The 26,862-nt window shown below is 51.1% G+C and overlaps 1 protein-coding gene across 1 annotated transcript in view; it reads right to left on the bottom strand.

The window, feature by feature from the left end:
- TNFRSF8 (TNF receptor superfamily member 8) overlaps positions 1–23,449 on the bottom strand; it is a 33,856-nt gene extending 10,407 nt beyond the window's left edge. The window contains exons 1-9 of the mRNA XM_026520152.4: positions 23,297–23,449; positions 19,555–19,648; positions 19,037–19,206; positions 16,420–16,536; positions 13,896–14,045; positions 6,845–6,938; positions 6,498–6,643; positions 5,014–5,115; positions 4,871–4,924 (exon numbers count right to left, since the gene is read on the bottom strand). Coding sequence (XP_026375937.2) covers positions 4,871–4,924; positions 5,014–5,115; positions 6,498–6,643; positions 6,845–6,938; positions 13,896–14,045; positions 16,420–16,536; positions 19,037–19,206; positions 19,555–19,648; positions 23,297–23,384 — 1,015 coding nt within the window. The 5' untranslated portion in view covers positions 23,385–23,449. The remainder of the gene's footprint in view (positions 1–4,870; positions 4,925–5,013; positions 5,116–6,497; positions 6,644–6,844; positions 6,939–13,895; positions 14,046–16,419; positions 16,537–19,036; positions 19,207–19,554; positions 19,649–23,296) is intronic.
- Between the last annotated feature and the right edge of the window lie 3,413 nt (positions 23,450–26,862).

The following is a 26,862-nucleotide window of genomic DNA, read 5'->3' as shown; positions in this document are numbered from 1 at the left end:
CAAGAGAACACAACAAGGCTGTCCGCAGAGGTGGTATTTATAATAACCAAGAAACTGAAAACAAGCCAGATGCCAAACAATGAGGCAGCTTAGCAATCCTGAAGCAGAGACCTTCCCGGCAGGGAACCCCCAACGCAATCTCACTCCACCTTCCCAGCCTTAGTCCTCGTATCTAGAAAATCGGACACAGCATGCCAACCTTGGAGGGCTTTTATGAAGATGAAATGAGACCCAAAACGTGCAGGCACCCAGTGATCAGTCACGCTGAGAGCACACACCCTGATATGGCGTGATGAGAACAGCCCGGAGCCTGTGGGGTCTTCCTCCCCCAAACCTGTAACCCCACTGTCATCTGGAGGAAAACATTAGATTCCAATAGAGGGGCATCCTGCCCATAACTGGCTGGCACTCCTCAGAACTGCCAAGGTCATCAAAAACAGGAAAGTCAGAAAAGTCCAGAGGAGCCCAAGCAGACATGACAACTAAATGTAACATGGTATCCTGGGTGGGAGCCTGGAACAGTAAAAACTACGTTGGCTGAAACTAAGTAAACCTAGGGGCGCCTGGGTGGTTCAGTCGCTTAAGCATCTGCCATCAGCTCAGGTCATGATCCTGGGGTCCTAGGAGTCTGCTTCTTCCCCCCGTTCCCCTCCCCCCAGCTCATGCACACATGCACTCTCTCAAATAAGTAAATATCTTTAAAAAAAAAAGTCTCTTATTAAAAAAACCAACACCTAAGTAAACCTAAATAGAGTATGGGCTTTAGTTAACGGTAATGTATCAATACTGCCCCATTTACTGTGACAGACACTGACGTGAGCTGCAAACAGAGGAGGAAACTGGGTGTGCGGCACATGGGAACTCTCTGTACTGTCTTTTCAAATATTCTACAAATCTAAAACGGTTCTAAAAATTGAAGTCTGTTGAACGTTTTTAAAAAAAAAGTTCAATGTGAAAAAGGGACGTGGCGTGGAGGCTGCCTAGCACGTGGTGGGACGTTAACGCGGCACAGCGCTGATCACAGCGAAGAGAAAACCAGCATTTGATACCGACTCTTGGAAACAAGCATAAAATAACCTACAGGTTTTTCACCTTTCACCAGAATCCGGAGGCACCAATGTCTGCCTACAACTGCCTTACAAGCCACGTGTGCACTTCGATAAAGAGCCAGGACAGGCCGTCCGGAGTACCGAGGTCAGGTTTCCTAAGTGCACTTTCTCTAAAAATGTGGCTTCAGTCCACTGTCTTCATTTATTGGTTTCCTCGCTTTGGGGGGTAACTATGATCTTCTCATAAATGTGTCCAGCACCCAAGGATGAGTTGGTGCCCCACCCCCCAACGGACAAGTGCGTGGCACCCCTGGGGCTGCCGTGAGGGCCACTCCAGCCAAGCCCTTGAGTTCTGCGCTAAACGGAGTTTAGTTAAATGCTAAACAGATGCTAAACAGTCCTGTCCATCCCAGCCGCTCGCTCCCTTTCAGTCCCGGCCCCCATCTGGGAAGCAGATGGGAAGCAGAACAGACCCGAGGAAGGAGTCTGGCACAGAGGCTCAGCCAGGCTTTGGCAACAGGCACCCCTAGATTCAGATCTGGGCTCCTGGGAGACGCGGCTGATTCCAGGGTGAGGGCATGGAAGTACCAGGTAAATTGGGATGGTCTTAGAGTAAAGAAGTGTTCAGAACATGGAAGGATGGGAGAGAAGGACACGGGGGGCCAGCTTCAAGGGCCGAATCTGAACATCAAACTAAATAATGAGCCTGGGTGGCTCAGTTGGTTGGCGACTGCCTTCGGCTCAGGTCATGATCCTGGAGTCCCAGGATCAAGTCCCTCATCGGGCTCACCGCTCAGCAGGGAGTCTCTTTCTCCCTCTGACCCCCCCCATGCTCGTTCTCTCTCTCTTATTCTCGCTGTCAAATAAATAAAATCTTTAAAAAAATAAACAATGATGGCAAGAGAATAAAATAGAAAGCCACGAGTCCATGCAGATATAAATAGAGGAAGAAGAAGAAAGTGTGATGAGGAACTGGTTTTTCACAGAGCCTCAAAGTACCTCCCCCGAAAGAGCTTACTGCTTGCCAAGGAGAAAAGAACAGCCTCGTGCAGGAGCGGCCCGGCAGGCAGCGCTCACGTCAAGTGCTCCCAGCCAGCCACGCGGGGAAAGTGACCGACCGGCTGGAACCTGGCAGGATGGCTGCCACCAGAGGAGCTCAGCATCACTCCTGGGATCTTCCTGCCACCAAAGATGCACGACCTGACTCCAGTCTCCAACCATGAGGACGCACCAGGCCCACCAAGTCAGTGGTGGAATGCTCAAAAGTGGCCAGGTCACAACTGTGACAAAAAAGACAGGAATGGACCCAGACTGAAGGAAACACAAGAGACGTGACAACCAGATGCAACCCGAAATTCTGGAGTCTTCTGCTGTAAAGGACATGGTTGGGACAAAGGAAGGATATGGAATGGGGTCTGTCGTCCGTGGCAATGCATCAGTGTGAAGTCTCGGATTTTGATGGTGTCGCTGTGTTGCATAAAAATACACTGTCGTTTGTATGAACACGCACTAAAGTATGTGGAAATGATAAGGCATCAAGTCACCAACTCATCTCAAAAAGTTGAGAAAAACATGTGCTTTGTCCTGTCCTTGTGACTCTTCCGTAAGCCTGAAATTGTTGCAAAACAATTTTACTTAAACCTGCCTGAAGTAACAGACAAGGACTTTAGTGTCCATTAAAATGAAGAATTTTAGTCCGTGTTTTGCAACCAGGCACGATTCCCACCCCCGGGCTGTTATGAACCAAGTGGCCTTAAACAAGTTCCTGCACCTTCCTGTGTCCCTGGTTCCTCATCTGTGAAATGGGGATAAAAACAGCAGGCGCCTCCCGGGTCCGCTGTACATCTGCACTCCACGAAAGTCTGCCACCGAGGACACGGGCCACAGAGTCAAATCAACTCAGGACAGGGAGGGCTGGGGCACGCATCCCCGTCCTGCTAGCCCTTAGTCCCCGGAAGCCACAGACGCTGGTCCGAACACTCGTTAGAGCAAGGACCCGTTTCTGCACCCAGCGCAGAGCCACTTGGACACGATTCGAGTACACAAATGAGCAAGCATGTGAATGAAAGCTCCGTCGCCCCTTCGAGCACCCACTGCTCCGGAGGGAATGGGGCATCCACCTCACTCAGTCCGTTCTCATCCTGAGCCCTTGGGTGCTTATCCTGGCCTCACCTTCCCTCCAGCTCGGGCCTGGGAACCCAGAACCCCCAGGGACCCGCCGGAAGCCAGAGGGCCAGAAACAGCCCCAAACCGGATGGCCGCCACGGAGTCTCAGGGCTTGGTTTCTTGTAGGTCTGGCTTCTTAAGGGAAGGTGCTTTTCTCTCTCTCTGTCTCTGTGGCAAAACTGCCATCACGAAGGTTTGAAGAAAAAAATAAACTGACAGCAATGGAAATTCTAATACTAGAAAAATGTCAAGAAAGCAAACACGGGTTTCAATGAGACATTAAGGCTGACAGCTCATGGAAAAAGGCTTGAAACTATCAAAACACAAAAACCCCCCTTGCTAAGAGCGCACAAGCACCTGCTGTGAAACTCATCAATTCAAAACAGGCCTCAGTGGATAGGTTTTATGCCCAAGTCCAAAGGTGGGCTGCAGAGAGGGTCTCTGAGGGTCCTAAGGAGATGGGGGGCAAAAGGGCCGTGATCTGGCCCGAGGCTGCCCACTGGGCTCATGGGTGGACACTGGAGGTAGACAGAGCTTGAGGGGAGGAAGGCGGAGGGGACAGACAAAGCCCACAATCTCAAGGACCAGCACGTGAGTCTTGAGTCTCATCGGTTGGGTGGCCCTGGCCAGCTATCCACCTTTCTGAGCCTTGACTCCTCCTTATGGATGGAGATCATCACCCAACTCCCTTGGGGTTCCTGAGTCGGTGAAACCCTCTATGGGAACCTGGCTTGAAACCAGAAAGGGAAACTCAGACAATTGGTGTCCACTCCTTCCCCTGTGGTCAGGGCCCAGCACACAGTAGGTGCTCAATCAGTGCTTGTGGAGTGCTGATGAAGACCTTGCCCTGCCTGGAAAGGGCTGCACAGGGGAGAAAAGGCACTTGGCACAGATGGCTGGGACACCACCCCCACCCCCGCCCGCCAACACACACACACACACACACACACACACACACACACACACGGGGGCTGGAAATAGGTCAGGGACTCTGACAGGTGGTCTGCAAAAGTTGGCCTGGTAGCTGGGCCAGGATCCGAGTGCCAGGACCAGGGAGGGCTTCAGAACAGCCTAGAAATCAGAAAACCCTGAGATTCCCGGTGAGGAAAAAGGTCCCAAACACAGGCCAGCCTGTCAGCTGACAGCAACCACCTGCTACACCCCACACAGAGCGCTCTGCACCACGCCGGCCAGCCGGCCTCAACTGAGCCGCACGCCCACCCTCTGACCGTCCCCTTCTATAGCTGAGGCGACTGCGGCAGAGGAATGAAGAAACTCACCAGGGCCATGTAGCTCGTAAATGGCAGAACCCGGATTCCAGCCCTATCAGCCTGCCCTACAGTCCCTTAGGCCCCTCGCTGCCAACAGGAGAGGGGGCGCAGAGCAATGAGGGGGGAGGAAGGGGCAGGGAGGCCAGGAAGGAAAGGAAGGCATTCAGGAATGCCTCTCCAGGGGGTGGGCACTGTGGAGGAAAGAATGAAAGACAAGAAGGATTGTAACCTTCCCGCCAGCCCGCCATCCAAACGCCGTGGAGAGCCGTAGAGGACAGTTCCCACCCACACTGCATGCGCATTACAGGGAGCCCCACACCCAGGGCCTGGAGCTGCTGTGTCCATGTGACCCGAGTGGCCTCCTCTGGACATCTGGACACTTACCCACAGGCTCCAGCTTGGGCCGGAAGGTCTGGACGGGGTAGCACAGGTGGAGCTCTGAAACGGCAGTGGAGTTGGCCGGAGAGCCTCCGAGGACAGTGCAGAGACCCGGCCCTCCCCCTGGCCCCAAGGACACATCCACTCACTCTGTTGAATCCACTTCCTGCAGGCCCTCCGGTGGCACAGTAGGAAAGACACGGAGCCCAAAACCACCGCCAGGAGCAAGACCGTCCAGACGAGCACCGGCCCTGGAACACAGAGGCGGCCCTGCACTCTCTGTCCTGAGGCTGGGGGCTCCGGAGTCTACACCGTGGCAGTGCGCCAGGGGCCTGGTGGCAACCGCCCCGGTCCGTCCTCACCCCAGACTGTGTTCTCCTTCTCCTGGGACGCAGACGCCATTGGGGCTGGCGGGACCCGGTCCTTCCCCAAGCGGGAACTGAGGCCTCCCTGGTGCGGCCCTTATCCACCTGCCCTCCCTCCCCTGGCTCGAGGGAGCCCATCAGGGCAGCTAAACAGTTGACAGAAGAACAAACTGTTTCTAGACAGTGAGAAATTGAGGCATCAAGGAGCCAGAAGGAAGGAACTGAGATCCAAAAGAACACCGTCTGGGGGCCGTGGAGGAGGGCACATGCCAGGCACGGCCCCGGGCAGCCGGCAGCACGTTCGGTGTGGCTGGAGTCGGGGGTGGGGGAGCAGCGAGGAGGGTGAAGCGGGGAGTCTGGAAGGACCCCCAGCTCCCCTCCAGATGGGAAGCTCCACGAGGGCAGGCACTCAGCACCTGTTCCCTGAATACCATGTAGACACCATGACCATCTCCTCTTACAGACGAGGGAAACCGAGGCCTGTGAAGGTTAAGCAACTCGCTAAAATGGCGAATGGTAAACCACAAGAATCACGGCTTGGGCCAGGGCAGGCCCGGCGGCTCCTGCGCCCACATGCTTAGCCGCTATGTGGCTATATTTTATTACAAGGTAACTCAGTACTTGTTCCTTTTTCTCTTCTGTCCCTTATGAAGATCGTTTAGTTACCTAAGTCCATGTTCAGATGTTAAAAGTAGTAGGTGCCGTATGTGTGCTTCTCAAACTTTAACGAGCACGCAGATCTCCCGGGACCATGTTACCATACAGACTGTGAGGTTCCGCGGGGCAGGGGCGGAGCCCTGAGTTTGCTCTTCTAACAAGCTGCTGAGGCGGCAAGTCCAGGACCCGCTTGAGGACGACTGGCCGGAGGACTGCCGCCACCTAGTGTTTGACACTAGAACTGCAAGCCCTAAACCGAAGCCCCTTAGAACGTCTCCACGGTGCTGGCCACAAATACCACACTGCTTACCGCCCTGCGGGGTACGTGCGACAAAACTGAGGCTCAAAGGAATTAAGCAACTAGTCAAGGTCACCATGTCTTCATTCTCCAAGCATTTTCTGAGTAGCAATTATGGCCCATGGGGATAAAGCTGTGAAGAAAATCCCTGCCCAGAATTGAGGAACAAAGGCGCAGCTCCCGCTCAAGAAGCCAGAAACCTGGGGTCAGCCTTGGTCTCCCCCGCCCAGTGGACGCTGCTGCCCAGGGGTAAAGCCTCCCTCCTCCTGGCCCTCTGGGAGGCAGACCCTCCTTTCTGGGAGGTAATCGTTACCTGAAACCAGAACGGGCTTTCCCGTGGAAGAGAAAGAGATGGGCGTGCTTGTTGATATGGGGGTGTCTCCCCAGGCGTGGGTGATGCCCCCTCCATGCTCCTTACTGATCTGGGGGTCTGCCGAGGAGACCAGAGGGGCCGTGGCGCTGCCAGGAGAGAAGCCAGAAGTCAGACTGACGGTGGAAATGGAGAAAGGGGAGCGTGTGCTCAGGAATCATTCCCAGGGGTGCCAGCACAGAGCCGGGCACACATCCTCCAAAATGACTTGTGACCTTGGCACCGAGATCCAACCCAGGCCCCACCTCCACCCCCAGCCCAGCTGCCCCCAAAAGCGGCTAGGGAGTCACCTGGTGGGCGCCTTGCTGTCCTGTGGGTTGGTGCTGCACTCAGGGCGGGCCTCGGGGGGAGGCGACTCACCGGGGGCATCCCTCTCGACCGCACCTGCAGGGAGTGGTCTTAAAACTGGCATCGAGGAGCCTTACCCAGAAGGACTGGTAACTTCCAGGGAGGTGGCATGGTGAGGTCAGAAGGACACTGCAGCCAGGGAGACTCAGGCTGGTGTCCTGACCCTCTTTCCTTCTCTCCCTCCCTCCGTCCTTCCCTCCAGGCAACAACTCCTTATTGAGCATCTACTATGTATTGCGGACTCAGCTGGAAGCTGGGACATGACAGTGAGCAAAAGAGACAGGATCCCTACGGTCGGGGGCTCACAGGAGTGGTAGGGCCCACAGACGTGACGCAGGTGTCACCTGAAGGCACGCAGGCTCCCCTCGTGGTCAGATTCGACCTCATCTGACCGGGGAGGCTCCCCTCAGGGGCCACTGCTGGAGTGTCTGCGTGGGTGGGGCTATCAGGGCAGAGGAAATCAAAGCGGGGGTGGCCCCTAGGTGGGGGAGGGAGGAGAGCAAGCGCATGGGAGAGGCTGGTGAGCAGCCATGTTAAAACATGGGCACAACTATCCGCTGTACACAATTGCTCACAGCGGCATTCTTCTCGGAGCCAAAAAAGCGGAAACAACCCAAACGTCCATCAACTGGGAAATGGATAAACCCGCATATGGTGCGGCAATAAAAGGGAACAACGCGCGAACACACGTTACAGCACGCATGAACCTCGACAGTATCGTGCACAGTGAGAGAAACCCGACACGGAGCACATATTCTGGAAGTGACCAGAAAAGGTCCATCTACAGGAACAGAGAGCGGGATCGATCCGTGCTTGTCCAAGAGGGGACGGATACGGGGATTGACTACTAAAGGCATGAGGCTTCTTAGATCGTGGTGATGGTTTTACAACTTGGTAAATGTCTTTACAATCATTGAATTACACACTGAAAACTACAGATTCTGGGCTTTGTCAAGTATACTGCAACAAAGCTGTTCTTAAAAATTAGGTCCTGCTCCCCAAAGTGGGGATTTAATTAGCAATGGGATGGGATCAGTGCAGATTCCATGTGGGGCCCACCTCCTCAGGTGGGGGAGGTGTCTGTGTCTCCGCCTCACCAATGCCCTGTGACTCTCAGATGGTCAGGGGAGCAGGATGGAAGGAACCGTGTGCCTGTCCCCCGCCTGGGTCTTTCTGCACTTCCACCCTGGCTGTAAGGAGATGATGCTCTGGGCAGGTAATGGCCCCCACTGGTCCCAGGAAGTATGAGAAACACTCGAAGCAAACCCAAACCAAACCTGCGAGCCCAGGCAAGACGGCAAAGCGCCCATAGACCCGTGGAGGAGAGCTGAGTCCTGAAATGTCAACGTCGTTTGTCACCGCTATGTCTGCAGCTAGAGCTGGCTGAGACAGTCAGGTTTATGTCTCAAAAGATCAAAGTGGAAAAGCTGCCCCCCATCTCCAGCCAACTGTGATCACACAGGACGGTGGCTTGGTGGCTCTAACCTTCTGTTTTTACGTAACAGAGAAACCTGATAAATACATATAAATAAATAAACGTAAATACTATCGCTTGATATTTAAACGGAGCCTCCATTTTTTGAAAGTTCTTTTCTTTTGACATCAACTTTAGTAAGGCATAATGTATATAGAAGAAAATGTCCCCTCAGTGGCACCATTTGATGGGTTTTGAAGAATGTATCCTTCCATGTAACTGTATCTCCATTCAAGATCTAGAACATTCCAGCATCCAAGAAAGTTTCCTCGTGCCCTTCTGCCATAAATCCTCCTCCCACATTCAGGCAACGACTGGTCTGCTTTATGTCACTATAGATCAGGGTGCCTGTTCTAGAATTTCATTAGATGGAATCGGGCAGTAAGTACTTTCTGGGGTCTGGCTTCTTTCTCTCAGGATAATATTTCTGAAATACACTCAGGCTGCCCGGAGTCATCTTCCATTGTAGAGACATACCACCATCTATGTACCCATTCACTAGGTGATGGACATCTGGGTTGTTTCCAGTTAGAAGCTATTATAAATAAGGCAGCTCTGAATGTCCTTGTACGAGTCTTTGGAGGACATATAATTTCACTCCTCTTGAGTACTTCGGAGGGGGAAGGCTGTGTCCTGTGCGGACCAGACAGAATGCCTTTGAGGACCCATTCAAAGATGGTCTCCTCTGATCTGACCCAGCCACTCTTTTTACAGATGGCAGAGAACCACAGAACTAGAGCCAGAAGGCAGGGCTCCTAGGTTCCAGCCCACCGCACACTCCATCGGACCACGCCACCTCCTGCCTGGGGACTGAGCACATTCTTACAAGTTTACAATTAACTGTTTTGCTAGGGTTAGAAAACTGGCCCACATTTGAAGAAGGTCACGCCCAGCCGTGATCCTTCTCTACCCCCATGTCCCTGTGGTGGCACCCCTCCTCTGATGTGGTACAAAGCAGATTCCCACCCACATTCATTTCCCTTCTAAAAGCTCTCATGATACTTCTCAGATTTTTCCTGAAACACTTTGAAGAGAAAGTGAAGCAAGGATTAATTTCCTTCTTGGATTAGCAGGGTCCTGAGGAACTCTCCTCTTTTGCCGGGGTGGGGGGGGGGGGGGCGGGTGTGTGTGTGGCGGTGGGGGGGGGGGGTGTCTCCAAAGAGATGCTACGTCTCTCCTCAGGGTCACCACACTATTAACTGAATTAGTTGAAGCCTGTAGGCTTTAGGCTATGGGGAAGATGATAGGATTTGTTATGATAATTCCTATTTATTTGCAAACCAGTATTTGAATTACATTTAAAATGTCACTAGTTTCAACTGGAGTTGACTTTGAGAGGATTGGAGGAGTTCTTGTGTTCAAATACATCACCTGTGGCTACTCCCAGGTTAACACCATTAGGAGAGAGCCCTCTGGCCTCTAAGGCAGCCTCAGTCTGAGCTCCCACTGGAACACCTACTGGAAAGCAGCTACAGGCCTGCTGGGGACACCTGTGTGGCTCAGTGGGTTAAGTGTCTGCCTCTGGCTCAGGTCATGATCCTGGCGTCGTGGGATCGAGCCCTGCGTTGGGCTCCCTGCTTAATGGGGAGTCTGCTTTTCCCTCTCCCTCTACCTCCCCCCAACCCCTACTCATGCTTTCTTTCACTCTCTCTCTTTCTCAAATAAATAAAACCTTAAAAAAAAAAAAAAAGTACTGCTGTCCTACTCTAAGTGGAGAAGGTGGACCCAGTGCTCCTTGGGTTTCTCTTAACCTCTCCACGTATATCACACCTCACCTGTAGCCTTCCTCCTTCCTCCCTGGTGTAGTGACCCTCCCCTTTTCCTCCTCCTTTAAATCTGGAGGTGAGCAGAAGGTATTGTTTAGCCCCTATTTAGTCTGCCTGTGTTCTCTGGTAAGGGCCCATAGAAAGAGGAAAAAAAGAAAAAGAAAAAGAAACTACCCACTCTTACTCCCAATTTAGAACTAAAAAGGATATTATTTACCAGACTGAAATATTTCTCTTTAAATCCAAACACCTGATCCTTGGGCCATTTAAAGGAGAATGATCTTAGTCAGCATCAAGGTCAAACGGATTCTCTTTCTGTGCATCCAACAAGTACTTAAAATCAGATGAAATTCTCATCTTCATATTTGAAGTATAAATTTCTTGTCAGCTTTTTATTTTCCCTAGAGTTCTTAACTGCCTTTCGTTTTCTTGTTGAGAAAAGAAAAATGTGCCTTCACCATATCATCAAGTTTTTCAAACGTATTATTTATGAAGTGTACTGCAATTCTTTCTTTCATTCCAGCAGACAAGACAATTCACTGGAGCCCTCCTCTATTTTTCTGTTCTTAACTGGCTCAATTGGTCTGCAATACAGCTGTCATACGGGGACTTCCCTGCTCTCCTGGGATAGAGTCACTGTTTTCTAGATTCATGGCTTTTTTTGTTTGTTTGTTTTTGGCTCCTCATTTAGCCAGATAACATCTGCAAGTAACTTTCTTTTTTTTTTTTTTTTAAGATTTTATTTATTTATTTGACAGCGATAGAGACAGCCAGCGAGAGAGGGAACACAGCAGGGGGAGTGGGAGAGGAAGAAGCAGGCTCATAGCGGAGGAGCCTGATGTGGGGCTCGATCCCAGATCGCCAGGATCACGCCCTGAGCCGAAGGCAGACGCTTAACCGCTGTGCCACCCAGGCGCCCCTGCAAGTAACTTTCTAAGAGAGGACACATGAGGGGAAATCTTTCTGCCCTTTTATGTCTGAAAATATTTTTTTTCTGCTTTCAAACTTAATCTTAACCGAATAGAAAATTCTAGGTTCTGAACTAAGAAGGAGCTAATGTGGTCTGGTAGAGAGTACTCCGGGCTAGAATTCGGGATCATTGTGTTCTAGCTCTAGCTCTGACCATATGATTCTCTCCATCTATATAACTATGGGGGTAAGATCAGATCACGGTGGTGACAGGCTTTGAATTGGCCCTCAAAGACATTCTGTGTGGCCGGCACGGTGATCCAGTCATCCATCTCCTGGGTATTTACTCATGAGAGATGAAAACATATGCTTACACAGAGTTGTACAAGAATGTCTGTAATTGCTTTATTCATAATAGCTCCAAACTGGAAATAACCCAAAAGTCTGTCAACTAGTGAATGGATAAATAAATACATCTCTTATGTCTAGGTGTGAGTAATCTTCATTCATCCTGCTCTGCTCTTGGTAGGTCCTTTCAATCTAAAGTCTCATATTTTTCAGGTCAAGTATATAAGGAAAGTTGGGGCATCACTGTGGGGACAAGGCCCAGAGTACACAGTGACCAGGTCAGGAGGGCCATAAGAAATGGCAATGCAGAAGACCCAAGGCTTGGGGTAGGGGGTGCACAGAGGGAATTATGGCACTTCTGCTGACGTGATGCCCAGAGCATAGCAGTGTCCCTATTGGGAGGGTCACACCAAGGTGGTCACCAGACCCCGGCTGGGGCTGTGAGGTTGCCCAGGGACTGTCTTCTCTGGGAGCACGACTGGGGCAGGGCACGACCAGATGTCCCCACCCCCGTGCTTTGCTGATAGACTGCACAGCAAGAGCAAGAAAAAGCGAATGCGGCTGAGAGAAAGCTCCTTCTTCCTGCAATGGCTCCCCAGTGCCCTCTATTGGCAAAATTTAACATCACGTTCACTAGGAGAATCGCGTGAAGAGCCCAATCCTTTACCGCACAGCAGGTGCTGAAGGCGAACTGAGAGCTGAGAGGCCACACTTGGTAACAAGCACACATTCTTAAAGCCTTTTTTGGTCCTCTTCTCTCTTACTGTTTCTTCTTCACGGCATTCTGTTCTCTCTTGATGGATGTAACAACTTCTTGAATTTTTCTGTGGACACTAATTTAAAATTGTAAACGTCTATTCCTATTCCTGAAGCCATATTTCTATTGCCCGATCCATAGTAAGCTTTCTGTTAATGTATCTTGTTATTCTCCATCATGCAGCTGGTTTTCCTTATCAGCCTGAATAGCTTTCCTGCTCACTCGTATTTACTTCAAAAAATATACATATTTATTTGTATATCCCAGTAGCGGGTAAGGTTTCTTCTGCTGTGGGGCTAGCCCGGCCTTTCCACAGTGGGTCTCTTCCCTAAGTAGGAGGTCGGCCTGGGAACTCTGGGCCCACGGTGGGGGGTGCAGGCTGGCAGTCTTCACTTCAGGGTGACTTAGCAGGGGTAGCCTGTCAAAGGCTGTACTTGCAAACACAGAACCAAAGACGGCTTTACACAAGGTGGCGGTACCACACCGGCAGCCCTATGTTCCCCAGATATTCCTTCATTGTCTTTAATCAAAAAGCTGACGATTTTCACCGGAGGTTGAAAACTCAGCCATCATCCGTTCCAACTGGTCCGTGTCCGTGGTGTACCAGTGTCTCGGATTTTTAATTTTTATTTTCAAGATGAAGTTGCAGCCCACTGCGCTGTTCAATTCTCCGCTTCACTCCCATCCTTCATTTTACTTGACAGCTCTGAGCCCAGAGCCTCGGTGGGGGTCTGACAAGCAAGGTAGCTCTCACTTTTCCTGCAGCACCCATGGAGTGAATTCCGGGGCGAGCTGGTCTTCCCCTCATTTCATTTGTCACCACCCTTTCATCTGTTTTCTACCTTCTAGAAATTTCTTGAAATCTCTTGTCTACTGACGAACCTCTTTTTTCCCCACCGTCCAGAGTTTATATTTTTTTTGCACTCTGGCAAAAGTCTACCATCCTTTTTTCTTTGTTTTCTCTTGTTGTTGTTGTTTTTAAGCAAGCTCTATGCCCAATATGGGGTTCAAACTCATGACCCTGAGATCACAAGTTGCACGCTCTGACTGAGCCAGCCAGGCGCCCCGAATGTCTACCATCTTGAGTGGGAACCATCTTCAAAAATTTCATGTTGCTCAATCTTGAGTCAATGAAACAACCTTTCAAACAGGTGGAGATTTTACCAGCCCGATTTCAGAAGGAAGAATTCTTCAAAAATCATCAGAATCTCTTACCAAGGGGCGCCTGGGTGACTCAGTCAGTGAAGCGTCTGCCTTCGCTCAGGTCACGATCCCAGGGTCCTGGGATCAAACCCCACATGCAGCTCTCTGCTCGGCGGGGAACCTGCTTCACCCTGTCTCTCTGCTGCCGCTCTACCTGCTTGTGCTGTCTCTCTCCCTCTGTCTCTCTCAAATACGTAACATCTTAAAATTAAAAAAAAAAAAAGAATTTCTTACCAAAATGCCAAATTTAGATTTTTTTAAGTGGTTGTTTTTTTTTTTTCAGTAATCTCAACGTGGGGCTCGAACTCACAACCCCAAGATCAAGAGTCGCATGCTCTTCCAACTGATCTATCCAGGCGCCCCCAGATCTAGATTATATTCCGCTTACCAGATCTAACTATTAAAACAAAACCAAAGCCCAAACCTGACCTAGTTAACAGCTAGGGTTGAAGGTCATTTGCCCAGTTGGGGTGGAGAGAAGTTCAGCTGCAGGGGCACAGACTTCAGCCCCTTGGCTGAGGGCGCAGACAGCTTACCCTGGGCTTTGGTGACCATCCCTGGTGGGCAGGCGGAGTGGGGGTTACAGCGTGCACAGGAGTTGGTGGCTGACGTGGCACAGAACATACCAGCTCGACATTCGCAGACTCGAGAGGAGTTCCACGTGCACGGCGTCTTCTCCACCAGGTCTTCAAAGGGACATAGAGAAGGGTCATGAGGAAGGATCTGGGACGGCAAGGGCAGGGGGTCCACAGAACCCCCAGGAGAGCAGAGAAGCATTTGCCTGGAAGCAAACACTCACGTGACTAGTCTGTTGAGCAGATTTTGGGGCACGCTCAAAATAGGCTGAGTGAAAGAAGGTAGAGAGAAAAAAAAGAGTATGTACTATATGATTATGTTTACAGAAAATGCTAGAAAATGCAAACTCTTCCACAGTGACAGAAAGCAGAATGATTGCCTGGGAATGGAAGCGGGGTGAGCAATGGTGGGAGGGAAGATAAGGAACACGAGGAAACTTTCTGGGGAAATCATTTTCCTTGATTGCGGTGATGGTTTCACAGCTGCATACATGTCGAAATGTACCAAGCGGCACACTTGGACATGTGCGTGGCACTGCACGTCAATCCTGTGGCAATAAAGCCGCTGAAAGAAAATAATCTAGAGAAGAGGGTGAGCAGGCATGGGTATAGATGAACCCACACTGGCCACTTGATCATTCTTTAAAATTGGGTGATGTCCATAACCATTCCTGACTCTATTTCTGAACACGTTTGAAATTTTCAATGATGGGGCGCCTGGGTGGCTCAGTGAGTTAAGTGTCTGCCTTCAGCTCAGGTCAGGATCTCAGAGTCCTGGGATCGAGCCCCGCATCGGGCTCTCTGCTCAGCAGGGAATCTGCTTCTCCCTCTCCCTCTGTGCTCTTTCCCTCTCCCTCTCTCTCAAATAAAAAAATCTTTAAAAAATATATCATTGAGTACAAGCAAGAGAGCAGTAATACCACTGAGTATGCGTGGGGGGTCCTATTCTTAGCATTCTGCCCAGATTAACCTAGTTTGACCTATTTAATTCCTGCAACAGCACTCCGAGAGAGTACTATTACTGTGCCCATTGCAGATGAGGAAACTGAGGCACAGAGACGTTAAGAAACTTGCTTGTGTTTATAAGCTGCAAACTGGTAGAGCCAAGGTTCGAACCCAGGCTCTTGGGCTCCAGAGTCTGTGCTCTTGGCCCCTGTTCTCCACCCCACTGCTTCACAGGGCTTTCATCCTTAGAGCCGAAGGAATTCTCAGACCCAGAGCCACCTCGTTTCTCCAACCGACATGGTGGCTATGACAGATTATATTTTTTCCAAACACAGCCAGAGCAGTATTTCTGGGCCCCATCTGCTCTTCTAGACCTCTGCCACTTATCCGTTGAGAAGCTTTTTCTCCTTCCATTGACTCTAGTGGGATTTGTGACTACCTCAAGAAGTAGAAACTGGCGGAAGTTACGCCACGTGACTTCCGAGGAGAGGTCAACAGAGGGATATGGCTTGTGCTCACCCCTACCCCATCCTTGGAATCCAGCCACCAGGCCCCGAGGAAACCCCCAAGTTGGCCACATAGAGGCCAACACAGAGGGCAACCGAGGCCCCACCAGCAGTCGGCACCAACCCCAGACCCATGAATGAAAATGCTGTCAGATGATTCCCGCCTCCAGCCTTCACGTTTTCCAGTTCAAACCCCAGACATCGTGGAGCAGAGGCCAGCCATCCCCGCAGCGCCCTGTCTGAATTCTGAGCCACGGAATTCCTGAGTACAATGAGTGGTTTTGAGAAAACTTGCTATGTGGCCTTAGTAACTGGTACGGGGCCCCAGTGACAACAAACAGTGTTCTTTCCGCTTTGGCCTCTCTTGACTTCAGCCAGGGTGTGAAAGAAACCTTGGACGAGGAGACATGATCACACACCCCTACTACGTGGCCTCTGTGAGGGGCCGGGGCCGAGACCAGCCATGGTAGTCGGGCGTCTGGGCAGCTTCCCCTGCCCTGCGTGGTCCTCATGGACGTCGGGGGGCAGCCGGTGGTGCTATGAGGCTGTGCAGAGCTGGCCGTGTACACAGCAGTTACCCAGTAAGTGCCCGTCCTGAGCATGCTCTAAGGACAGTGCAGTGACTGACCAGAGCCCAGAACCTCCAAGCTTAAACTCTGGCCCTGCCACTTTCGAGGGCTTGTGGCCTTTGAAGGCCTCAGCGTTCTCCTCTGTACAATGGAGAGAATCGTAATCCACACACCAGAAGATAGCTACCAAAAATAACGAGACGAGTTTGGAACAGGTAGGCAATAACGAATGTTTCCTTGCAAGAGTGAGCAAATGGGAGCTCTCTGAGAAGGACTCACCACCACCAACCCGCAACTGAGAGTGGAACTCAGTAAAGGCAACTGCTCAGAGATGCCAGTGAGGCAAGCTAGGCTCCTGAGGGCTGAGCAGTCCAGAACGAACTCGGGGTTCCCCAACCCCAGATTCTCGGCCAAGACCCCCTGCTCCCAGTAAGGAGCCCCTGGAGGGGACAACGAGGCCCTTACCTCCAGAACAGGTCACACAGGCCTTGCAGCGGCCGTCCCTGTCCAGGTAGTAGTCGGGGTCACACTGCTTCCCACAGTCCGATGACCCCTGTGTGCACAGCTGCTGCGAGGTCGGCCCTAGGGAAGGAAGCAGAGAAGCTGCAGGCCAGGTCGCCTTAGCAGAGACCCCACCTCCGCTCCCAAACTCCACATGTGTCAGATCAATCTTTCGGAGGGAGTCCTGAGGCCCAGAGAGGGAAGGAATGTGTCTAAAGCCACACAGGAGAAGAGCACTCACTGCCCCCCAACTGCCCCCCTGCTTCCAGTCCCTTCCCTCTGCAATCCAGCACTGCCACTACGCCCTCTCCCCAGCCTCACTGCTGTGTCAGCACCCTCCTCAGAACTCGGAGGCCACCCTCCCTCTGAGATCAACGTGAGGTGAGGATGCCTACTGGCCACAGCTTCCACTCGGTGTGGCACTGGGGACCCAGGCAATGCGGGAAGGCAAGGAAAAGAGAAAAGCAGTAAGGCCTGGAGATGAAGACATCGAGCTGTCACGGAGAGATGGCGTCATTAAAGAGGACAGATAACCCAAAAGAATCAGCAGATACATTATTAGGCCTAACAAGTGAATTCAGCTAGGTACTTGGATATAATGTTATTACATCAAAATCAACTGAGTGTTTAGACGTTTGGGTCGATCCATATGAAACTGCTGTTTTGATAGGTTAGGCTGCCGAATATTGGCTAGCCACATGGTTCAAAACAATACCAGCGATGGAGAATTAGAACACAAAATACTGAAAAAAAATGCCACTCCCATCATTGTCCGAAACATCAAAGACCTAGAGATCAAGCACAAAGCTATAAATCTTTCTACACAGAAAATAATAAAACGTTACTGGGAGAAGTGTAAGCAGACCTGAGGAAAATTAATAAAAATAAAAACGATCTAAATAAATGGAGGGCTTTGCCATGTACCGGACAGATACAGATTCGCTGTAAAGATACGGACTCTCGCTAAACCGAGCTAGATTCAACGCAATCCCAACCAAAACCCCACTATGACATTTTGCGGCATCTGAAACGCGGATTCTAAAGTGCATGCAGAAATGCACGTGACCAAAAGACGGCCCAGGGCTGAAGAACAAAGGTGGAGAAGTTGCTCCACCATCCGTTGTGACTTAACGAAAAACTACAGGGATCGAGACAGTATGGCATCCACGCAGACTAGGCGAAAAGACCAACGGAACAGGACGTCAAGTCCAGGATCACGCCCGGGCACACATGGACCTTTGGACACAAAGGCGGCCTGCATGACAAGTGGGCAAGGACAATTTGTTCGGGAAAAGGTGTTGGTTCAACTGGACACCCACGTGGACCTTTCAACATGACCACTGCTCACGCCGTACACAAAAGCCAAGGCAGACAGCGGATCTACACATGAAAGGGAAAATGGTAACGATTCTAGAAAATAAATACAGATGTCTTTGAGACTTGGGTGGGGGAAAAGATATAAAACAGAACCTAAAAAGCACCGGTCATAAAGGGAAAGATGAATCCATGTGACTACTTTAAAACTTATTTTTAAGATTTTATTTATTTATTTGAGAGAAAGAGAGCACGAGCAGCGGGAAGGGGCAGAGGCAGAGGGAGAAGCGGGCTCACCGCTGAGCAGGGAGCCCAACACGGGACTTGATCCCAGGACCCCAGGATCACGACCTGAGCTGAAGGCAGATGCCTCACCCCACTGAGCCACCCAGGTGCCCATGACTACATTAAAATTTAGAACATCTCTTTAGGGGCGCCTGGGTGGCTCAGTCAGCTGAGCGTCGGACTCCTGATTTCAGCTCAGGTCATGATCTCAGGGTCCTGGGACCGAGCCCCACGTCGGGCTCTGCGCTCTGCGCTCCCCGCTCCCCGGGGAGTCTGCCTGAGGATTCTCTCCCTCTCCCCATCCCCTTGCTCACACATGCGCACGCATGCACGTGCATGCTCTCTCTCTCTTTCTAATAAATAATCAATCTTTTTTAAAAAATTAAAAAACAACATCTCTTTAGCAAAGACACCATAAAGAGGAGGAGAAGGCAAGCCACCGGGTGGGAGGAGAGCTTCCGCAAAACACTATAGGATGAAGGGCCCAAACCCAGAATTATAAGTCGTCCTATTAAGAAGTCAACTAAAACATGGACAAACCCCAGAGAAATGAAAACATACATTCACGCAAAGACTTGTTTTTTACGGTTTATTACAGCCAGAAAGAGGAAACAACCCAAATATCCAAAGACTGGATAAACATGAGCCACCATGGAAAGCTAGTCAGTCATAAGCAGGAGCAAACAGAGTGGCCCCTCCGTCGCCATGGGAACCAGGAGGGCATCAGATCGACACCTGCTCCCTCACAAGCCCCTCCATGTCGCACTTAGGAGACACACAAGCAGTCGAACGAATGACTTCTTCCATGACCCACTCTGGCCCTCGATGCCTTCAGCCCCAAGAGACCTGGAGACCCTCTTCTCCCCAGACTGGGAACGACCACAGCCCAGGGCCCCCCTGCCTGGACCGCCACACACGGGTCCCCCGCCAACGAGAGGCTGTTGCCCTGGGGAACAACCCACAGCTTCTCTGGAGAGCTCACCTGGATCTGGACTGGGCTTCCGCACCGAGGAGGGAGAGCTGGGGGCCCTCGTCATTGTGGAATCATCTTCCAGAGTGAGGGAAGCGCCCCCTCCAAGAAGCATGGTCCTGGTCCTGGCCCTGGAGCTTGCTGAGGAAGAACCAAGCGGCCCGGCCCGGCGGGTGGTGCTGCTGAGAAGGAAGCCAGAAATGGCAGTGCCATTGTCCTCAGAGGGCAAAGGGAGGTCTGTGCTCAAGGGCAACCATTTCTGCAGAGACCCTCTGCCCACAGCCTCTGGCAGCCCTGCAGTCAGCTCCTGGGATCAAGGACTGTGTCTTCTAGGCCTTTCTCTCACGTGCTCAGGGAAGACTGAGCACATGGTGGGGCCTCAAGTGGCTTGTGGCCTTGACAGAGAGGCACCCTGGAGTCCTGACACCCTGGGCTGAACCCCACCCACACCACAGCCAGCTGGGCTCCGGGCATCTGTGGGCCGGGACAGCCCCACGCCAAGTTCAGCTGGATGGGAGAGAGGGAGTCACCTGGTGGGAGCCTGGCAGGCTTCGGGGTTGGTGCTGCAGTCAGGGCTGGTCACTGGGGAAGGTGCCTCACAGACGGTGTCCCTCTCTGCTGTGCCTGCAGGGGGGAGGGACCGCAATGCAGGAGTGACAGACGTCACTGAGGAGCTTAAAGACTCTAGGCACAGATCTTTTACCACCACAACCCAGAGTTCGGAATGAACTGATGTCTGTGCCCGCCCAGTGTCCAATCCCTGTTGGGGTAAAGTGGCCCGATTTTCCCTGGGGAATACTCTCCAATCTCAGTATCTGTGTCCAAGGGCTGAGACGGACTCACATCCCTCCCTTCCAGGAGCAAACACAGACCAGGCTGGACCAATCATTCCATCTGATTCCTCTGACCCTGATGGCTGGTTCAGTGACAGGCACATGACCCAAGGCATGCCCGTGAGGTACAATATCAAGGTCTTGGTTTTGGGTCTTGAAATGTAGGAAGGAGGAGCTGTCTTTCCACTGGGGTTGGGTGGGAAGAAGCCGGGAGCTGCTGGTAGGCGTCTTACAGATACCTACACATAGTGGAGTAGAGATGAGATAGAGGAAAAGACAGAGCTCCTGGATCCAGCCATGCCTGACACTATCCAGAGCTAGCCCCAGACTCTGCAGTTACATGAACCAAAAAATTTTGACATTTTGTTACCAGCAACCCAAAGATCCCTGGAGAATACTGGGTGCAAGCAGAGTAAAGAGGAAAACACACAGCACTTTCCATCAGGCAGATCTGAGTTCGCCTGACACCTCTATCGCGTCCTCGTTGTGCCCATCACACTGTGTGATATATAGTAAATGCCGAATCAATAGCATGTCCTCTTCCCCATCTGGATTCCTGTCCTTTGCTTAGAAAGTGTCCCACACGTGGGATTATGATCTGAAGGTTTCGGGGGAGGCGGCGCGAGCAATGCGGATGTGTGCTTCTGAGTGTGGTGGGGTGATGAGGCCTGGCTCAGACGGTCCCTGCTCTGTGGTCTGGAGCAATTTACCCATCTCTGGACTTCAATTTCCTCAGCTGTAAAAGACGGCAAATTCCATCTGCTTGATGGAGTTTTGAGCCCTTCGGGAAAGAACGCCTATGCCAGCCGTTTCCATGCAGCTTAACTACAGGCAACTCTAAAGCAGAAACTACTTTCCATTCTACGGCTGGAGAGTTGCCCTCTGGGAGCACCCATGGGGGAGTCCAGGAGTTGGCCAGCAGGGCTGTCCCATAGAAATATGATGGGAATCAAGTATGTCATCTGAAATTGCCTAGTAACCACATTTTAAAAAGTAAAAAGAAACGGGAATTAATTTATTTAACCCAATAGATCTAAAATAGGTCAGTAGATAGTCAATATAAAAAATAATTAATGAGGGGGCGCCTGAGTGGCTCAGTCGTTAAGTGTCTGCCTTCCGCTCAGGGTGTGATCCCAGGGTCCTGGGATGGAGCTCCGCATCGGGTTCCCTGCTCCATTGGGAGCCTGCTTCTTCCTCTCCCACTCCCCCTGCTGTGTTCCCTCTCTCGCTGGCTGTCTCTCTCTCTGTCAAATAAATAAATAAAATTAAAAAAAAAAATAACTAATGAGCTGTTTTACATTTTTGTCTGCTAAGTGTTTGAAATCCAGTGAATATTCTACACCGACAGCCCATCTCAACACAACGGGCCACATTTTAAATGCTCTGTGGCTCCATGTGGCCAGTGGGACCGCTAGGGGCAGCACGGGTCCAGGGGCAGCAGAGAGCGGCCTCTGGCGCCACCATGTGGCAGTCGCAGGAACACCACCGACAGGGCCTCACTGGCTGAAACAAGAGAACTCCAGCTACTTTTCCCAGAGATCCAAGTTTCTGAGCTGGAAAGTCCCCCCAAGGCCTTCTAGTGACAACTTCACATTTCACCGACGGGAGACTGAAGCCCAGGATGGGGTGAGAACACGCCCCACAGATGCAAAGCTAACAGTACCCCTGGTGTCTGATGCCCAGCCCAGACATTTTCCACCCCACCCCCTGGCCCCGCTTGTGGCCCTAGATGACGAGAAGCACAACAGGCATGGTCTTGGCCCTCACGAAGCCACGGCCCGGGGAGGGAGGCCAGCACTGATCAAACCAAGACAGACACAAATGTTCATATCCATGTTTGCGAAGGACACTGTGTGATAAGAGATCGCAATGCAGACATGACCCGTGACAAGCCATAGGAGGCCTCTTGAGGAAGTGATGTCTGGACAGAGAGCTGACTGAGGGAACAGGACGGAAGGGTGTCCCAGACAGAGCGAACCGCATACACAAAGGCCTGGTAAGAGGGAGAAGCACCGAACGTCCATAGAACCGAAAGAGAGCAGACCATGCGAAGCCAAGAAAGGAGGGAGGCTGGCGCAGCGTCTGAGGCTGGAGGAAGGAGGACAACATGGCACAGGGCCGTGTGCAGGATCACGCCCTGGAACCTGCCTGCGGGAAGATGGAGCAGATGCCCTTTTCCCCAGTCCTCCCACTAAGAACAGCTAAACGGCTGTGGGCATGTGACTGAACGAAGACAACTCTGAACTGCGGAGAGGAGAAGGCCTTGGAACACAAGGAATGGTGCAGTGGTGAGTCCCCTGGGTTTTCTCTTTGTTCATCTATCCCAGACGTGGAGCCAAATAAGCCAGCAGCCCAGAAATGCCAAATGGCGCAGCTTTAAAAAAAGAAGTTCCTCCAAAACTCTGTTCTCTTCTGCCAAAGAATCATGTCATTATCATTAGAGTAATGAGAAGATACTAAAGTGGTTTTTTAGCAGGGTGTGTGTGTGTGAGAGAGAGAGAGAGAGAGAGAGAGACAGGGAGAGAGACAGAGAGAATCAGATTTGGTTTTGCAAGGGTGGCCCCGCCTGTCTGCCATGGGCAAGGAATGACAGGAGGAAATGGGGGTGGGGAATGGGAAAGAGATTAGGGGGACAAATGCTATGGGACTGGGAGATGTGCTGTCTGTGGGGTGTGAGAGAAGGAAGGAAGGAAGGACGGTGGGGGAGAAGGTAGTAAGGATGGGGCTTTGGAAAAGGACCAGGTTAGAAGTGGTAGTGTCATGGCTCGGTGTTGGCACTTTTCTCCCCAGTGGGCGTGGCTCCCTCTGATTCCATCTCGCCTCCTCCCTAGCCTGTGTGGCTATGGCACCGCCATGGGGCCATGGTCCAAAGCCTACCCACTCCCCATGCCTCCCTTCCGAAAGGTGCCCTCAATACCACCCACACAGCATCTGTGCCCCTTACTTCCTTTCTGGCCATGAGCCTCCTTGTATTGTCAGAAAATTAGAAGCCCAGAGAGGGTAAGGAATTTGCCTGAGCTCACACAGCAAGTTGAAAAAGAAACCCAAGTTCTCAGCAACTCTAACTCCCAATGCCTCAATAGTGAGTTGGGGAAACCGGCCCTAATCCTCTGGGGAACTCTCAGGACAGAGACTTGAGGTTTGCTTCTTGTTTATGAGGCATCAGAGAACTTCTGCCCCGAGCCTCAAACCAACCCAAAACCTCGTCCAGGCAGACCTGTGCCTCCGGCCACCAGGGTCTCTCTGAGCTCGGGACACAAAGTACAGGGAAGGGGGCTCTGCAGTAGGTGTGCCTACAGAATCTCGGAAGGAGAGAGAGGTCTGTCCAACAGGAAGCAGGAAGTGGGAGGTCAGAGGTCATCTGGAGATCTGGGGCAGTGGCGGGAGAGGTGCAGCTAGGCCCAGATCTCGCTGCTGGGCTGAGGGTGGGGATACTTACCCCGGAACTGGACGACCATCCCTGGTGCGCAGGTGGAGTGGGGCTCACAGCGGGCACAGGAGTTGATGGCTGAGGTGACACAGAACATACCAGGCCGACACTCACAGACGCGGGAGGAGTTCCCTGCGCACGGCACCTTCTCCACAAGTTCGTCTAAGGGACACAAACAAGGGTCACGGGGGACAGAGTGAGGATGGGGGAAGGGACCTAGAGAACCCTCAGAGCCAGTTTGACCCCTGATAGAAGATGCCGCTGTGGCCTCCCATCGGGCAGAGAGCTGGCATGCTCAGCCCTTCTTTCCAGAATGTTCCTGCAATGGGAGCAAGAAGCCAGGTGGGGCCAATGAGGCAGCCTCCACTTCCCCGCCCAGATCCCTGGATGTCATTACAATTGTATTAAAAAGAAACTAATTCCCCCATTTTAAAATGGGCCAAGAAAAGACCTGGAGGAACCCTTAAATGCACATTGCTACATGAAAGAAGCCAGTCTGAAAGGGCTACGTGCTGTGTGATTCCAACTCTGTGACATTCTGGAAAAGACAAAACTATAGAGACACTAGAAAGATCAGTGGTTGCCAGGGGTTTGGGAGGAGGGTCCTAAACCTAATACTCATGTCTGTATTGCTCGTAACAGCCAAAAAGTAGAAACAACCCAAGTGTCCATCAAATGATGAATGGATACACAAGATGGGGTATATCCATACAATGGAATACTACTCAGCCATGAAAAGGAATGACCTGTGTTACAACACGGATGAACCTCTCACTGCAAAAGAAGCCAGTCATTAAAGGCCATATATTAATGGCTGTGACATGTCCAAGGAGGCAAATCCAGAGACAGAATGTAGAGTACAACTGTAAGGGAGTGGAACTGGAGGAGAATCGGAAGGATAGGGGTTTCTTTTGGGGGAGGTGGAAATTCTCTGAGGTCAGATAGTGGTGGTGGGTGTACATCGTGAATACAATAAAACCACTGTATTGCACACTTTAAAATGGTGAATTTTAGGGGGGCCAGCTGGCTGTGTCGGTAGAGCTCGCCACTCTTGATCTCAGGGTCGTGAGTTCAAGCCCCACATTGGGCGAAGAGCTTACTTGCAAGAACAAATAATTAATTTAATTTAATTTTTAAAAATAAATAAAATGGCGAATTTCATCTCAAGAGAAAAAAAAAGAGAGAAAAAAAAAAAATCCCTGGTGTAAGTAATCGGCAAATGCAAACATCTGTGGAAAGCAACACAGGGCATCCTTGGTCAAAGAAATGGTGAAGGCTTCCTGAAACATGGAAGGCAGGTAGGATTGCATGGAAGAAGGGGACCAAAGCCTGCAGCCCAAAATATACCCAAGAGGGTTATTCTGGGAGAGGCTCTGGGGTGGGGTACTCCAGTTTCCCAGCGGGTGCAGGGCAGGGGCAGGCCCCGGGGAAGTGGGAGCCCCCAGCTGGGTCAGTCTCCCAACACTTCTCACCCACTTAGGCCACTGATCCAGAAGCCAAGCATCTCCCCCAGGAGATTCTTGGGTGAGGTGAGCGTGACAGTGCCCCGGGGCTGGTCCTTCGTGGGAGGAAGGGACCCTGCAGACCCAGAAGATCAGCCACTAAAGAACACACTCCCCGACCCCAGTGATCAGATACAATGTGCAGAAGGGTCACCAAGCACGAGAGAAAACCAGCACCAAGAGAAAAGATCTCCACAATCAAAACAGAACTAACTCTTGAAAAAGCAGATAAAAGAAAACAAAACACAGAACAAGCCGTTAGAATCAGTACAATTACTATTCTCAGCAATTTGCAGCTATAAAACGGAATCCAGTGGAGCTCAAGGAAGGAAAGAAAGGAAATTGAAACCATAAAAAGGAATCCTCTGGAGCACAATGCTGTATGCACCAATTTGTTTCATGTGGGCTCACAGAAAGACTACATTTCCCAGCCTCCCTTGCAGTTGGGTTTGGGTCATGTGACAGGATTCTAGCCAATGAGATCTGGACAAAAAGGATGGGCGCTTCTCCCAGGCCTGGCCCCTAAAACCATCCCAGGAGGCTGTCTCGTCTCTCTCTCTTGCTTGCTGTAGTGGCCCCAGAGTAGCCCCTAACTCTCGCCTGCACCCCAGGAGCCATCCTGAGGAGAGGAAAATCCTGAGAATTCTAGAAAATCAAAGAGAGAGTCCGACTGAGAGCAAACAGTTGACATCCCTGGAAAATTCAAGATAAAAACCCTCAGAGTAGCAGCCCAAACGTAGTATCACAGGCCTGGGCAAAGGTGGAAAAGGCTGCCGGACTTGCTAACTTTCAGGACGGCAGGCCCAGTGGAAATGAGCAGAGGTCCCACTCCTCTTTTCAGGCAGCAGGAGCTCTGGTAATGCCTCTGGCGGAAGGGAAGGCAGACCCCTGCCCCAGCAAGGATGATGGCGCCCAGCCCTGGCTGCACTCTGCCTCCCACCCAGGCCCTCCGGCTCCTAAAATCAGTTTCAAAAGTAACACTCAGGATTCCTCAAAAAATTAAACAGGATGACCACATGATCCAACGATTCCACTGCTGAGTACATACCCCAAAAGAACTGAAAGCAGGGACCTGAACAGATAGTTGTCGATCCGTGTATACAACAGCACTACTCACAACAGCTGAAAGGTAGAAGCGTCACAAGTCTTCATCAACATGAGCGGATAAACAAAATGTGGTCGAGCCATCCAATGGTGTACTAGCCTGACACCTGCTACCATGTCTTGAAGACATGATGCTCAGGGAAATAAGGCAGTCGTGAAAGATAAATATTTTAGGACTCTACTTGTATGAACTTCCTAGAGTAGTCAAATTCACAGAGAGTAGAATGGTAATTGCCAAAGGCTGGGGGCACCGTGCTAGGTAGCTAGCGTTCAATGGGGACAGAGTCATAGCTGGGGCAAACGAACAAGTTCCGGAGCTGGAAAATGGTGAGAGTGTTGCCAAAAAATGGGAATGCACCTGATACCATGTAACAGTATGCTTAAAATGGTTACAGTGATCGGGTGCTTGGGTGGCTCAGTCGGTTAAGCGTCTGCCTTTGGCTTAGGTCACGATCCCGGGATCCTGGGATTGAGTCCCATGTTGGACTCCCTGCTCCACGGGGAGCCTGCTTCTCCCTCTGCCTCTCTCTCTCATGAATAAATAAAATCTTTTTTAAAAATGGTTACAATGATCAATTTTATGTTATGTACATTTTACTACAGTATTTTTGAAAAGTAACACTCTGCCCCCAGCTGAAGCTTTGAGCAGAAAAGACAAACCAGAGCCCAGTGAGGTGGGGTGGGTGTAAAGGAGAAGCCACACTGTAGCAGGGCAGAAAGAAGGCAGAAACAGCTGCAGCCCCTGCTAAGCTTAAGCGAAAAAAGAGAAGACGACCCTTTACATAGCAGTAAAGAAGGAAGGGAGGGAGAAGGGAAGACAGAAAAAGAAAAAGATCTAAAAGAGATAGAATACATTTTAGAAAGATAAAGAACCCAGTCTGAAACAAAAGCAATCCCAAGAGTGCTTCATACTATAAAAGAAGTTAATAAGAATATAAACTCAGCAGGACGCTTGGGTGGCTCAGTTGG

This window comes from Ursus arctos, unplaced genomic scaffold, assembly GCF_023065955.2.
Source record: "Ursus arctos isolate Adak ecotype North America unplaced genomic scaffold, UrsArc2.0 scaffold_32, whole genome shotgun sequence".
In the NCBI taxonomy this organism is placed as follows: domain Eukaryota; kingdom Metazoa; phylum Chordata; class Mammalia; order Carnivora; family Ursidae; genus Ursus; species Ursus arctos.
Note: the sequence above shows the minus strand (reverse complement) of the source record. Positions and strands in the feature narration are given on the sequence as shown.